Raw genomic sequence first — 16,837 nt, forward strand, 5'->3', positions numbered from 1 at the left:
TAATATGAAACAAAAAAACATATTCTTTCAACAAGAAAAATGCAAATATACCTAAAAAAGTAGAAAAATTTATAAAATGCACCAAAATTGCTAAAAAATGACCTTACAACCGAGAATTACCGATAAAATGCAAAATAAAATTGGTACTATTGAGTTCTGAATGGCACAAGTCAAATTTCTATAAAGATGGGCTTCGAATACAAGCATTAAATAAAAAGATGCAATTAAGTTCCAAGCCCTAACCAAAACTATTAATATTTATTTCACACTAAATTTTGAAACATATCGTATTATTATTAAGCATTGATCATTTATTGAAGTATCTTGAGTTGTATTCAGCTGAATTAGACATAGAAGAACCTGTATCCAACATATAACCTACAATTGTCTTCGATAGAAATGTCAGGGTACCATCTCCTTGCTTAGAACCGGCATTATGACATAGTTTACTTTTTCAATTGAAGAGTCAATACGACATTTTTGAATAGGGTTATTTATAGCTGTAATTTTTATGGGTGCATTATGCATCGCAATTTTCATGGGCGCGTCGTGCATCTGCCCGGTGGGCCAGTACGGGCCTGCTGCAGGGGATGAAATACGAATGATTTAAAATAAATACTTATACTTCGGTTCGACGAATGGTGTGTTCTTTTTTCCAGGAAGGCACGAACCCGCTCTATTCTTATCAATGTAGACGCACCATTACAGAATAGATTGTCTTTATCTGTGGGCGCACGCACGATGATAACATTTGTCGTTCGTTTTGATAATGTAAATTTATCTTTTTCAACTGAACCCGCTTTATGTATTACCTATTTATTTTATTTCTCATTGTTGTATGTTTTTAAGTTCGTAGTGGTTTCACCGTAACCTAAGATGATTGCTGAACCATATGACTTCAGGTAAAAGATTATTGTTTTTGCTTTTATTGACAATTTTGTTTTTCAAATTTGTTAACTAACTGTTAAAAAGTATTGTTCTTTCAGCATCGATGTTGAAAGCCTAGAAAACGATGAAATCCAAGAGGGTGGCTTGACAACTGAACAGTACATCAAACTGTTTTCTGCCTACTTGTACAACAATGAATTATGTGCCGCAAAATTTTTATGGCGCCGTGTGCCTGATTCTTTAAAGAGTAATCCAGAACTACAAAAAGTCTGGTCAATAGGTAAAGCTCTTTGGACAAAACACTACACCCAAGCCTATGAATTGATCGACTGCAAATGGTCTGATGTATTGGAGCCGATCATGGTGGCAATCAAGTCTCGCATTCAACAAGACACATTGAAATTTATTAGCACTCATTATGAAAATATCCAGCTTGATAAATTTCAAACATTTATGGGAGTGAACAAAGAACAAGCTGAAAGGATTGTGGAAAGAGAAGGTTGGACATTATTGAATGGATATGTAATTCCAGTGGCAATCAATGAACCCGAACTGACATTAAGTGGTAGTCAGGAAATTCTGGACAGATTGGTAACTTTATCATCTTTTACATCTTACGTTGAAAATTGAACCAGCCATGATGTGTATTGAGTAAATTTAATGCTGTAACTTTCAATTATGATTACTTGGTATAAAATTAATATTAGCGAACAATTTGTATGTTAAATCTAAAAAGCTTTAATAAAAGTATATAAGGATATGTATTAAGTTTATTATTTTTATATATTTCTTTTTTTTTTAGTTAAACTAAATACAAAAATATTGATTATTAGTTTCAAGCTATATAATTTAATTTTGTTCTCCATTATACGCAGTACAAAATCTTTTTTGAAATTAATTAAAAATAATAAGTAAACATTATTCTAAAAATTAAAATTAATTACTGTGATTAATATTTTATTTTTTTGTATTAAGAATAAATGTAAAAATGTAAAATGCTGGTTTTATATTATGTTTGTGTTAATTCTCTTTCTCTCATGACAAAGTTATTATTGGTAGGTATGCTAAAAGACCTAAGGAAATTGTCATTAAACAGTTGTATTTTGTCTGTATTATTAGTTAATGCTTATATATAGATTATATTTTATATATATATATATTATATATATCATTGATATTGAAAAACAATTTTGATAAAAATCTTAATATATCATAATACATTCAAAATTAATGTCCTATCTAAAATTTGTAAAAGATGCTAAAAGGGTAGTTTTGTAAACTTTAAAATCTGTATTTTTAACTAATAATATAAGCTACCCAATATATAGTGGGTCTATTCTATACAGTGCCAGATCTAGGAGAGCTTGTGAGTATGCATGCCCCAGGCACTTGTTAAGTTTATGAAAAGTGAAAGAAGTCATCACCATACACTATATGTAAAGGCGTTGCACTTTTATTAGCCCCGGGTGTCAAACTTTCGAGATCCAGCATTGATTTTATACGCAAATTAAATCATTAAAAAAAGTACTTATGTGTTACTTCCATGTTTGGAATATTATTTCAATATTTAATACTTAATCTTAATATTATTTAATATTATGAAATACTTGTTAAAATTCAAAAACATTGATTTCTTACTTTTAAAGCAGATATGATTAAATACAACATATTGAATATAAAGATAATGAAATATTTCAAATATAAATTTGTATTATATAAAATATAAAATATTTAAGCATTTCCCTGTAGTATTATTGTACAATATGCACTATTATTTACAACTGATTATGATATAAAAAACATACTGAATACAAAAAAAATTTATTTTTTTTCATTCATTTGACCAACTTATTTTTATATTTAATTATTAAGATTATTCATATAAAACTTACTTAATAAATATTTTTTGATTATAAATATTAATAACACCACAATCGTGGTACAATATTTTTATTAAATTTCTTATAACTAGGTAAAAAGTAACAAATAAATTATAAAACATTGCTTATATTATCACAGGTATTATATAAAACATACAGTAGAAATTAAATTAAATGTGTTGGTGTAAGTATATTAATACAAAATTTAAACTAGAAAACAATTACAACAATGAATAAAGTAAAATTATTTTACTAAATAAATTGTAAATGTATACCAATGTCATGACTAGGGTATAAGATTGGAACTTGAAAATTAAACTTAATAAAAACCTAACATAAACACAAAAGTAATATATAATAAGAGGAAGATGGTAAATTAAACTGTATATAATTAAATGCTATAATTTATAATTTATATTACTGGCATTTTATGTTATTTAGTATGATCATTGTTTATACATTTATAAACAATGAATATTTGTTAAATCAAGTAAATTCAATAAAAATAGTATACACATTTTTTCTTTAATATTTAACTATCAAAAGAAATTTATTTACTGAATGTATGCTTAAATTACATAAATAAGGAATTGAAGAATTGATTTGTTGATATTTAATAAAAAGGTGAAAAAAAATATTAAAAACTTATTGTATTCGTTAAATTTGAAAATTGTCAAGCATGAAGTGATATTATTAATTATAAGTTCATTTTAATATTGAAAGTGAATAGTTCTAAAGTTTTATTTTTTTATTAAATCATTAATCTTGAAATATCACAATTTGCCAATTTATAATAATATACATTTGTGTATAAATTATAATAAGAAGGTAACATAAAATTTAAAATTAAATTATTAAGATGATTATTAAGACAGAACAGAAATTGAGAAGAAATGTGTTATTGGGCGATGAACTGATGAATATAAGTTCAAGGTTATGTTTATGCGTAAAACCCATAAGTCAATAAATTCAAAAATATATTTGGATAAAAAATAAATAAGTAAACATACTAAATTAAGAAACTAAAAATATGCTTTGGTAATTTATTATTAAACATCACCAGAGCAGATTTTTAGATTTTTTTTTTTAGTATTTTTAGATTTATTATTTAACATTAATAATATAAGCAAAAGCATCAGCGCTTAATATAATTGCATTTTAACACTAAACAAGTATATAATATATATAAGTTTAATTTGTTGTTATTTATTATCAAGTATTTAAGGTTGTTAATTAAATATAGCATTCTTAGATTAATACATAAACCTAGATTACGGCTTGAAATTTTGTAAAAAAGAATTACAAATTAAATTGACTTCTTTTATTTGACTACCATTTAATTTAAACTGCTTACTAAATACATTGATTTCTCGTTTGAAAAAATCTAACCTGAAATTAATAACTTCATTAATAAAACAATATGATACATCTTATAAAGTATAAAATATTACTCATTCATAGGATATAAATTTTGATATGGAGTATCATCTATGATTACTGATTCACTATCACATGATTGTTTCTTGAAAAATAATACATTTTCTAACGGATATTTTAATGGTGATCCACTGTTTAACCAAGTAGCAGATACTCCAAACTCTATTTGAAAATTTTTTGTTAGTTCATTCTTAAGACTTTCAGTTAAATGATTGATATCAATCAAGTTTCCATAAACTTCTTTGTTAATCTAAATAATTGTTCATAATTATGAAAACCATGTAATTATTAACAGAGCCGATCTATATTTCTATTAGGTTTCACCACAAGAACATGATAACCAAAAACTAAAAAGTAAAAAGTCATCAATAGTTCCAACACTATAAATTATTCAAATAATAAGAATTTAACATCAAAATAATTATACATTAAATCATGTAACAATTTAGTAATAAGTTTTCTTTCCATCAAAATGACCGGCATAGATTTTTGTCAATGTCCTTTTCACTTGGGTAAGTTTAAGTACACTGTAGTACTTATATCACCTTTTCTAAATATAGAATTATCATAAATGAGGATGTTACTCTCAGTGGGGAATAGTATAGAACAACCAGACAAAGATAGAAGGGAGAGACTACACAATTAATTCGGCAAACTATTTTTTTGCACTAAGCTAGGTTTCAATTGATGAAGGCACACATTGTGGCCAAATATGGAACCATTGTCCCTTATTTAGTAGTAAATTTTATAATTTTTTCTGTGACAGCCAATAACGGGTTGCTTAGTTTTTATAAATAAAAATATTAGTTAAATATACATATTATTTAAAATAAAATAACATTTATAATCTAAACATTATTTGATACTATACTCACAATTAATAAATTATATGATCCAACAAATTTATATAAATCCCTTGAAAGTAATCTATTTAATAAAATTTTGGCTTCTTTCAAATTCGGATCATGACTATATTGAATGTCATACAAAATATGATCGGTTAAATAAGACATTGCTTCAATATTTGTATGAGCTTCATTCAAAGAAAACCTAATAAATAATATATTTATAATTTAATTATTAATCCCATTATAATGTGTTCTGTTCAATTTAAAATCCTATTTTCAACAATTTCAAATTATTATTATTTTGCATTTTAATTCAAAACCATAATAAAAAAAAAAAAACATTTGGATGCATTACAGAACAAATAATTTGAAATTAAATGTATAATAATGAACAATAAATTAACCAATTTTATTACTATATTGTTAGTCATGTAATGAATTAAAATTTAATTTAATTAGGGAATTTTAAGTAAGAACAATTTAAGTGAAATCTTAGTTTAATAATGATAAAATGGGATTTTATATTAATAACTTTAAATTAGGTGTTTATACTAGAATTACATGAATAAAAATGAATTAATTTAGTATATTATATTTTACTATAACTTCAATGTTAATAGAAGCAAAGATTATATAATATTAACATTAAACAAATTAAGTAGAAAACTTACTTAACACCAGATGAGATTTGAATAGTAAAATATTTTTCAGCCTTCAATAAAATGTCAATAAACCTTAAACAGAAAAAAATAACAAAATATATTTTATTTAAATTAAATGTAAATTAAAATATAAGACCTATTTAATGCAATAAAATCAATATTGTTATGAATTTAGCATAAGTTGTACTAAGTATATAATCTGTAGGAATAAAATGTTCACTATAATTAATATCAGTATTGTACAAGGATCAATCCAGCCTCCATATTCTTAAATTTCAAAAATAAAATTAAGCCATACATTTACTAAAATTTTTATAAATGTATTACATTAATTTTCAAATTCTGTATTATAACTCTAAATAACCAGCAAAGCATAAGGTAGAATTCTTAAAAAAATCCCCAGTTTATTATAGAAATTTGTTACTTTATTATTTTTTACCATAAATTTGTTTTTAATTTTCACAGTAATTTTAACAGTTTTTGTATGAATAATAATTGATAATTACTCATTAAAGAAATAATGTAGGCATTTTAGATACTTTTTCGTGCCTTTATATATTACAAATCAAAAATAAATAATAAACATTTGTGCATACAAGACAAATATAATGATTTAAATAACTGCTGATGAAAAGACGGCCGACCCCAAATAGTTGGGAGAAAGGTGAAGAAGAAGAAGAAATAATAATTTCTGATGAATATTTATAGAAAAACCATTTTTAACTGAAATATAATATTTAGTCGAAAAATAACATCTATTAGATTATATTAGATAGTATTATATTATACAATAAGTATTATGTATACATTGTATACATTAGATTACAATACATATCAACACGAGCAGTATTTATATAAAATTAATTATGTTGTTCTTATCATGTATAAGTTTAAATTTTATATTTGAATATGGAAAATTTAATAACTAAACTTAGTTGCCTATTTAACTCATTAACAAATTTTGCATGTACATTAACATAAAGAATAAAAAGAAATTAATTTATCAAGTCCATTATAATACTACCTATGTTATAATTATAATATAATAAATTATTCAATTGAAAATTAAACAATTAACATTAAAATGGATTTATATTGAAAATTAATTAGATATAATTATTATAGCTATGGTTATAATGTAATTTAAGCATTACAGAGCAAAACATACTCAGTAACAATTTTTTTTTACTTTTTGTCAGCAACAGATACAAATACAAAACAGATTTGTATTTTTCTATTCAACCTACACAAATGTTTTATACATACATATCTTTATTTTATAATCTGAAATCGCAATGAATTTAATTTGTTTTTTTTTAATAATTTTTATATAATATATATATATTTATTTATTTATTTTTTATTTTTTAATAATGTGAGCCTAATGTTCGCAGGTCTTTTTCATTCTTGATTCAATTAATTAATAAACTCAAACGACCTAGCACCAAAGTTTAATAAGCGACAAATACTGTAACTACAATAAATTTTAACATTTTATAAATAGTAGATAAATATAATGCATACATTAACTCAGTATTTTGTACTGCTGTATGTTGATAAGCTCTACAGTGTAAATCAGATCTTACTCTAAACATATCATATATGTTTCTTGCTTCTTTATCTCTGAATGCTATAACCGGTAAATTTGATTTAGGATCAAGAACAACTCTAGAAAATTTCATAAGTCTTTTATAGTCAAATGATATACTTAAATTTAAACATTTTCCATCACGTAAAAAATAATCCCATTTATCAACATCAATACCATTATTTTTGTTGGATACAATCTAAAAATATATAAATTTTACATAGGTAATATATTTTAACAATAAGATAAAAATACTTACTTGATATAAGAAATGATTTTTCTTTAGTAAAGTACCTTCTCCAATAATAAATTCATATATCAATTCAACGTGATAATCCATACTAAGTCCATATTTATTAAACTCCTTTTGAAGTTCATATTTCTCTATGACATATTTCAACATTTTAATTGAATTTTCTTCATGCTAAAATTAAATGTAACAATAAAAAACTATATAAAAACTAAAATTTAAACATACATATTCAATAAATATTATTTGTCCAAATTGGTTAAATTAAAATAATTAAGTTGCTATTTTTAAAAATATACATGAAATCTAATAAAATGATCAAAAAATGAAAAACATTGAAAAATGCAAAATTAATGTTTTACCTCTAAAGTTTTTCTTTCATGAAATTAATTTTGAGTGTGGCTAGCATTATCTAAGATTATTTAAAAAAATACTATGTATTCAAATGTTAACTCTAGATATAAAAATATGTTTAACATTCAAAAATATAATCAATACTCAAAACGTATTAAAATAAAAACATTATAATTTTAATAGTTATTATTAGCATGTAAAATTAAAACAAAAGTATAAATGTATGGGGGGTATTGGTATGAAGCAAGTTTATGTTAAATTTAGAATTATATTATATGCAAGCCACAGATATATAATGTATTATGTATTATATATCTGTGGTGGAAGCTAATTTATCTGTAATAATAGTCTCATCAGAATTTACCCAGGTTGAGATCTCCTGTGTACAGATATTTTCAATTTATACATTTATTTTTTTTTTTTTGAAAACAAGTAGGACTTATAACATTTATTTTTATTGGTTAACTTAAATATTTCATTGAAAATATTAAATAATTAACTTTTTATCTTATTTATTTTTTAAATTTGAAGACAGTCATTTTATATACTTTATTTTCCTAAAAGTGTCAGTTGAACTTACAATTTTCATCATATTCATAATTCTTAATAATTTTATTAGATAACAGAAATATGGTACTATTTAATATTATTTTATAGTATAATAAACTCATCTATCTGCATGAAGATTGAGATACACAATATCAATGGTAAAAAATGATAAACCCACAAAAAGATTATAGAATGCTGTTCTATGGTGAAACAAAACTTATTAGAAAGTCATGAGTTGATAATAAAATAATATTTAAAAGGTAGTAATATTTTTCTGTAACCTAATGATATTACTATTAATGCCAACTAATTTACCTTCCAGTCAATCCCAGAAGCTTTTAGATATTTCTCCCAGCTGTGTGATAAAGGGCCATGTCCAAGATCATGGCAAAGCCCAGCTATTTCAACACAAAGTTTTTCTTCTGGTGTAACACAGATTTCATTGCCCGAATTGCAACACAAAGCATCAATAATTTGACCAGCTAAGTAACAAACGCTAAAAAAAAGAATATATTATAAACATAATGAAAAATATATAACCATATTCTAATAAGTATTTGATAAAAAAATGAAAAAATACCCAAGAGAATGTTCAAAACGATTGATACTCGCACAGTGGTAGACTAGATAGGTGGTGCCGAGCTGTTTAATGTTACGTAGTCTTTGAAACTCCGGAGTGTCGATAATTGTTACACACAATGGATGAAGTGAAATATGCCCATGGATATTGTCGTTAAACACTTTGCTGAACTCGGTCATTGTCAACATAGTTACGCCTGTGTCCTATGAACGTTTAAAGAGTGAACCAGGTACCTCGCCTGGTTACTTATAAAGCAAAAACGAGTTTTATAACAGTGTTGGAGAGGGAGAAAACAAACGTTCAATTATATTGACCAAATGATGACCGTTCGTCCAACAAGGCGGATTTTAGACGAAACCGTTGATGGAAACGGAAATTCAACCAACAACCAATAAAAATACCTATTTATTTCAAATTTGGAGGATAACTCTACGTTATGCTTGTGATAATAACAACAATAATCGATATCTAAAATCACAATCGATTATTGAACATTAATGATAATAGTGAGGGTAAAACCCGGATTATGGTTGGATAGAGGGATCAAGGAGGTGTCTAGACTCAATTAATATGACATTTACAGCCAAGAACTGGACATTTTTATTTTGAATTGTTAATAGTAATATGTATATTAGTATATTACTCATTCTATACTTAAGTATTGATTATGTTAATGTGTCTATTAAGTGCACATATTAAATTACGGTCAACCATGATGTGTTAATAAATTTTGTTATAAAATGGAAGGATTTTTAAATAAATTCTTAACTTAACCGACTCAATGCAACTATCCATCGATATTATGCAAGTGGTTTAGATAATTAAAATATACGAAGAGAATCTGTTTAAGGTTCAATAATAAATTATCTCGGAAAAATTACAATTGCATGCAGTGGCGTAAACAGGATTTTTCAATGGAGGGCTTGAAAATAAATAATTACTTAACTGTCACAAGATTAAGTTTGAAAAATAAGAAAGTACTTTTAAGTTCTTATATTAAGCGTAAGATAGTAAAAAAACTATTATAAAAATAATGATGATAAAACAGATTTTTATTTTGTTAAGTCCAGTCAATAATTATAGCTACTTAAGTGAGGTTTTTTATAATTGTTGTAGAACTTCAAATTAGGTAAACTTTTATTTTTAAAACGTTCCTCCGTTATGATTAATCATAAGTATGATTTTTACACGTTTCAATATTAAAAATATTCTCTCTGGTGTAACTGAGAAAATAACCTAACGATGCTTGGTAATATCAGTTTTAATCATATATGATGGCACTGAAATCCATGTTCATGTATAGCGGTCGCCATACATATACAATTTTATTTTGGGAGTGTGTACCCCATAGCTGGAACACTAAAATAAAGTTGAAGTCTATGAAAGAATATTTCTTGAGAAATTATTAAACACTAGGTTAAGAAAACAAGTATGTATTCGTATATAGTATGTATATGTGTGTACATAGTATGTATTAAGTATTGGTACCCTTCTAATATCTGATAAGTTTATTGTATATCTAAGAAATAAAATGTTTAAATTTAGTAGAATATTTCTAAATTTTCTGTTGATGGATGAGTAGGTGAGTTAAGGTGATTAAGTAACTTGCCATACCTATAAATATAGATTACGGTGCTACTGATAATTGATATCTATGGACTATATATACTGGGACTACTGGATGTGATTTAAATATACTATCTTAAATCGTGGATAAATATAAAAACAAATAATACTAAATATGGTCAATGGGGGGGGGGGAGCTTCAGCCCGTTAGCCACACATCTGCGTATGCCATTGATTTCATGGCCCCGTGTCAATTGAGCTTATTAACATTTTATATTACGTACCTACATTTTTATTGCCTTAAGTGTTCATTTAGGTCCCTTTATTTATCATTATTATTTAAACGTTCCCACAATTTGTCACTAATGTACACGATGTTACAATGTGCATGGATGCAACACGAATGCGCAATTTTTCCTTTTTTAACTCGATTAATTCACCACGATTGCGCAAAAAATTTGCTACACAATTGCACCCCGGTCCCCTTTTTACCTATTAAAATCACAACACCATTGCGCACCAATTAATATGTGTATTATATACTATGTATAATAATTTATGTACAACATAAAATAATGTATACAATAAATACTTTCTACATATAATTTTCATATACATATGTACATGCACTCAAACTTATTACCTATTAGTTCACAATTTTCCTTCCCAATTATTCAGTGGCGTAGCCAGGATTTTTAAATGGGAAAGGCTAATCACTTTTTTGGATAAGTAAGGTAAGAGAAGATATGAGAATTCACCCTTAACACCCCCACTATCTACCACCAAGTTTTTAAATGCAATTCAAGCATTTTAGTATAGTTTTAAAAATATTTATTAATATATAATTTATAATAATAATAATGATTTTGGTTTCAATGTTCAGTCACTTGCTCTACTCTGACAGCTGCATCCTCTTAGGTGAATTTCTGGCAAATTCAATTATTATTTCATTTTCATCGAATTGCTCTTTTTTATTTATATTAGCCATAGTTAACCCATTCAGTCTGTTTTCCGACATGGTGTTTCTTAAATAATTTTTTAAGCGATTAAGTGCAGAAAAAGTTCTTTCCGGAGTGGAAGAGGTAACTGGTAACGTGGCGAATAATTGTAAAAGTATTTTAATGTTAGGTTGAAGATTGGTGCAATGAGAGAGTGAATCAACAACAGAATTCGGTTTTGGAATAGTATTTTGACTTCATTGTTGCCTCCGTATGAACAGCTCAGCTTTGATTGTAGATGAGGTATCATCATGGAGATCTTGGGCATATATTTTAGCAGCTTTTATAATATTTTCATCGTCATACATATTTAAATTGGCCGGAATAAGTCCTTCAAGTGACATAACATCAATAAGCCTTTGATTAAAACGAGCATCCATTGATTCTATTAAATAGAAAAGGAATAAAAGTAGAACATTTAAAATATATTTCTGGATTTTCAGAAATAAAGTTTTCTCTCTGAGTTTGCCTTTTACATACTCGTGGCATATTTATTTCAATATTAACACTTTCCCATGTTGACGTCATTAAATATTTGATAGTGACTCGCCACAACCTTGCATGATAATCATCGAAAAGATAGTGATAATCATGGTAGAAACTAGAGGTATTAGTAATCTGTAATATCTACGCCAAAGACAAACACCTGTTATTCGTTAATCGTCAAAATTTAGTTAATATCAAAGATTTAAAATACTTAAATAAAAATAGTAGTATACTAGTTTAGTACATAGATACACTATACATATAAACACGGCCCATGGGGGGCTATAGCTCCCTCAGCCCCTCCCCCCCTGGCTACGCCACTGCAATTAATACAGACTTAGTACTGTCAACAAATTATCATCGTTGGCTTGGTTAAAAATTGTTTTTTTCTAAATTACATGTATGCTAAATATATACTGACATAGTCAATAGTCGACATTTTTTTTATTAAAAATTGTTTTTTTTTTTATACTGATAGACATTAGTCGATATTTTTATTATAATTATCATTAGCTCAATCAACATTTTATTTTGATTTTGAAAACGTGAATTTTGTAAATTAATAGTTTAAGTGCATGTATATGCAAATTATAGAAAGTATGTATTGTATATGTTACTGACAATATGGATAATTCTGTATTTTGTTACCGAATTTGTAATTTATAAAATTCCTAGGTATTATATAAAATGCCAAAAATAATTCGTGGTGTAATTAATCGGGTTAAGAAAGGGAAAATTGTTCAATCGTGTTGAACCGACGTATATTCGACTGCGATGGAGAAAATTGAATCCTTTCAAATACTTTAAGGGTATTTGTTAGGTTGTTACGTATGGCTGAATTATAATTTATAACTAGGCCTGGATTTTTATTCAAATGCATATTCTTCTACAATTCATCTGGAATAATTTTGATTAAAAATGTCGATCTCTCGTACTGTATAGAATCTTTTGGATAATTTTTGTTTTTGCATATTTTGCATATTTGAGTAAAAATGATAATGAATTGCATATTTCTATATAATTGCATAAAAAATGTATATTTCATAAATAATAAATAAAAAAAATTTTTTAGTTGGGTTCTGATTCATAAACTTATTTGTTTAATATTTATTATTTTATTTTTAACAATCTATAAAATTCGCATCTATAATATTATCTCTGATTCTATTCTTGTTAAAGTTATTTTAAAGACAAATTATCGTAACCGACACAGTGCGACGCAATAACACGGAAGCAAATTACAACAAATTGGACAATGACTGTAATATCATATTATTGGTAGATGACATTAGTCTTATACTGTAATATTTTATTTATAATTTTTCTGTTCCCCATCAAATATTTCGTCTACGTGAAAAAAGGAGAAATATGCATAGAATTTGCTAAACTTAAAATGTCACAAGTGTTGCTCAAAAATCCAGGGTATTCTAAAATGAAAACAATTTATGGAATATTAAGCAAAGAAATAAATGACGAAATTGAAGGCATTATAGAATTATTACAAGAAGAAATATCTTGTTTTAAGTATGTGCTTATAGTTTTTTGTGACGTAAAAAAAAATTTTTCTGAGTAAAAATTTATGCTACACGACAATGGTAAAAGCTCCATTTTAAATTTTAAAAATCTGAAATAATATTTTGTAACTTTGTGTTGGTATTTGTTCCAAAATTAATATTTTTGTTGTTAATTCTGAATTTAAATAATTGATTAATAATTACGAAATAAGTAAGTACTTATTTCGTAATTTGTAAGTAATAGAAAGTTGTAATAGTATATACTAGAGATGTTCCGATTTTATACAAATCAAGTGTCAAGTAATTATTAATTAAGTAGCTATTACAAAACTCACTACCAGATACTTATGCAATAATAATTAATGACAATAATTACATTAATAAAAGCTAAGTATAATTATATACTTGCTACTAAGCAAAGCACTAATGTAAGTCGATAGTACACTATTAGACATTAATGTACCACTAATACCACTATTTATAAATACAAGGTAGATAATTGCTATGTAAACTGTTCTCAATAATATTGTAACTAAAATAGTTAAGTAGCAAATATTAATAAAATATCATACAATACATTTTTAAAGTTCATTATTTTAAATTTTAATGTTAAGTATTTGAAATGAAAATTAAAATGATAATAAATATAAAAAAAAAGTAAAAATTAAAATTATAATACTTATTTAAATAATAGTTAATAAATTAAAATTAACAAATTGTTAACAAAACAAATTGAATTATAATACCCTGTCTTCATAGGTGTACGTACAGGGATTGCCAGGTGTGCCCGTGCACCCCCCCCCGAAATGTTGTAAATGGGGATCTAAAATTTCAGTAGATTTAAATTAAGAGTAATGGACCCATATTTTAATTACTGTTGCTTAAATTAAATGTAATTTATTCTAAAATAGATGATAAAAAAATAAATTATGTTTCCTAATAGAAAAAATAAAACAAAATTTGCTATATTTTCATGCAAAAACTCATTATGATAATATAATAGTTACAACAACTACAAAAGTATAAATCATTAATAATGGAAGCTATTTGAGAAAAATATACGAGATTCAAGAAAAACATATTCATTGGGACTAATGTATTACAATATTTCATAAAGATGTAAAGTTATATTTGTTTAATTATTTATATATTATAATTTATTAAAACCTACACGTTTTGTTAAATAGAACCCAAAAATATTATAGGCGTCCCTAAAATATAGATCTGCGTACCTACGCCTATGTATATGTGTGTTTGTTACCAGTAAGAATACAATGAAAAATAATTAACATTTATCCATATTATGATAATTTATGATGACATTTATCCATATGATAAATGAACAAAATTTGTTCAGTATTTTGAGGTAGAAGTTTATTTTAGCTTCATTCAATCTGGCTTTTGAAATTGACCTCTCGGTGTAAACATTGGATGCACAGATTATCAGCCGGTAACTGTGTAGGGGTTGATTAAAAATGTATTAATAAGTCAGGTCAATAGTTTAGTATTACACCTATAGGCGTAGCCTGGAGAGTCGCAGAGTATGCAATTGCGTACTCTGAACGCCTATATAAACATACATTTATAACTTATAAATTATAAGTATACGAGTATTCTACTTTTTTGGAGGTAACTATTTTTCTTTGTAAGTTCACTTTTTACATATATAGCTATATTGCTATAGTTTTCTTGCATACCCTGAACACGAAGTCTCGCTACGTCAAATTATTACACCAAATACCGGGTGAGGGCCGAGTAAAAATTTAGGCTGCATCCGAGTTGTGGTCAGAGACGATTTTTGAGATAAGGACATATAACAGTTGCGGTCACGCGAATTGTAGGCAATATCCTAGTTGCGATCATATACCTATTACTTATCTGTAAAGTCTGTAAATAAAAAAATAAAATAAATAAAATTGTGGCGTACATATAACTTTTGTATGGGGGGGGGATCAATTGCAAACAAATTATTATGGAAGAAAAATTCCTTGACCAAAGGACTTGCACATTCAAAATAATAAATTATAAAATATATATATATATAAATTGAATGTGTCAAAATAATAATTTATAATAAATCTTTGAAATATTTTTTTGTTTCCTTATAATTTCCTTACATTAAGAATACTATTTTATACAGTTTGTTACGTTCTGCGTAGTCACACATGAACACTTACATAACAAGGGAGTTCCTGTGAACACATCTATGGATGGTAACACATAATCTATTTACAATTATTTAGCTAATCAAAACTACACATAATTATTTAGATAATAAAAACCACAACTGTGGATAAGTTAGATTATTAAATTAAAATAAGTAATAAAAGCGACAGTAACCACATCCTGGATCTGTGCGTCACTGAATATAGGCCGGTCGAGAGATAATTCACAAATACAGATTTCACAGGAAATTATCTTATTTTATTATCAGTTTTAATTTACACACACACACATACTCAGATATAAAAGGGACCGAAAACAAGGGCAAATCAGACGAGTTTTGGCTATGCTGCACTGAGCACCTTCACGTCAGTGTATGTCATGATCCGAACTTAGAAATACGATATACGATAATATTTCAAACTATTTTTATAAGTCATAATTGTTAGGACTTAGAATAATTTCTACAAATCCAAATTGTTTGGACTTAGAATATTTACAAAATTTTAGTATAATTTTATAAGTTTAAATAAATTAAATTATTATAAAGAGTCTTGATTATTCTTCACTACACATACAACCAAGCGTTGACTGAGACGTTAACACTGAAATCACGGATCGAATGGTTGGCACGTAATAAGTTTTTAAAAGTCCTATGGGGGGGATCTAACCCCCACATCGCCCCTTGTATACGCCCCTGTAATAGTAGTATAATCACAAACTAGATGATCACCAATCAATGGTACGACAAAAGGTTAGTTACAGTGTTAAATGTAAAGCAGTGGAGCATTTGAGCGAGCGTCCCTCCAATATTTTTAATTCTGAGATGTCAAGTACAGTACTCAGTGTACTGGGGTCAAATGGCGTTACATTAATTAGAAAAAATATACACACTGCAAGAATGAATGTTCACCAAAAGTTGCCGCGTGACTTTTCACTATTACTACTGTCATTTCAAACCTACACAATAAAAATAGTGTAGACAGTCCTAAGTCTGTTTATAAAATGAAAAGGAAAATGTTGAAACTTTTTTGTAAATAAAATAGCATAGTATATACCATATGTATATGATAT

General features: G+C 26.2%; 2 protein-coding genes across 2 annotated transcripts; one reads left to right on the plus strand and one right to left on the minus strand.

The window, feature by feature from the left end:
- Positions 1-781: 781 nt before the first annotated feature.
- LOC112687005 (COP9 signalosome complex subunit 8) lies at positions 782-1,652 on the plus strand. The gene is made up of 2 exons (XM_025559510.1): positions 782-902; positions 987-1,652. The coding sequence occupies exons 1-2, from the start codon at positions 877-879 to the stop codon at positions 1,516-1,518; spliced, it is 558 nt and encodes a 185-aa protein (XP_025415295.1). The 5' UTR covers positions 782-876; the 3' UTR covers positions 1,519-1,652.
- Positions 1,653-3,957: 2,305 nt separating this feature from the next.
- LOC112687006 (deoxynucleoside triphosphate triphosphohydrolase SAMHD1) lies at positions 3,958-9,487 on the minus strand. Its single transcript, XM_025559511.1, has 8 exons — positions 9,037-9,487; positions 8,772-8,952; positions 7,563-7,727; positions 7,240-7,502; positions 5,725-5,787; positions 5,081-5,255; positions 4,220-4,455; positions 3,958-4,157 (listed from the first exon to the last, which is right to left on the minus strand). The coding sequence occupies exons 1-8, from the start codon at positions 9,222-9,224 to the stop codon at positions 4,040-4,042; spliced, it is 1,389 nt and encodes a 462-aa protein (XP_025415296.1). The 5' UTR covers positions 9,225-9,487; the 3' UTR covers positions 3,958-4,039.
- Positions 9,488-16,837: the final 7,350 nt, after the last annotated feature.

Source organism: Sipha flava, unplaced genomic scaffold, assembly GCF_003268045.1.
Source record: "Sipha flava isolate LNK unplaced genomic scaffold, YSA_version1 32_pilon_pilon, whole genome shotgun sequence".
Taxonomy (NCBI): Eukaryota; Metazoa; Arthropoda; class Insecta; order Hemiptera; family Aphididae; genus Sipha; species Sipha flava.

Coding starts and splice junctions, on each gene's coding strand:
- LOC112687005 (XM_025559510.1), top strand. CDS start 877: ATGATTGCTGAACCATATGACTTCAG. Junction 903..986: donor GCTGAACCATATGACTTCAG/GTAAAAGATTAT, acceptor TTGTTCTTTCAG/CATCGATGTTGAAAGCCTAG.
- LOC112687006 (XM_025559511.1), bottom strand. CDS start 9,224: ATGTTGACAATGACCGAGTTCAGCAAAGTGTTTAACGACAATATCCAT. Junction 7,728..8,771: donor CTTCTGGGATTGACTGGAAG/GTAAATTAGTTG, acceptor ATTTAATTTTAG/CATGAAGAAAATTCAATTAA. Junction 4,158..4,219: donor AATTTATATCCTATGAATGA/GTAATATTTTAT, acceptor TATTAATTTCAG/GTTAGATTTTTTCAAACGAG.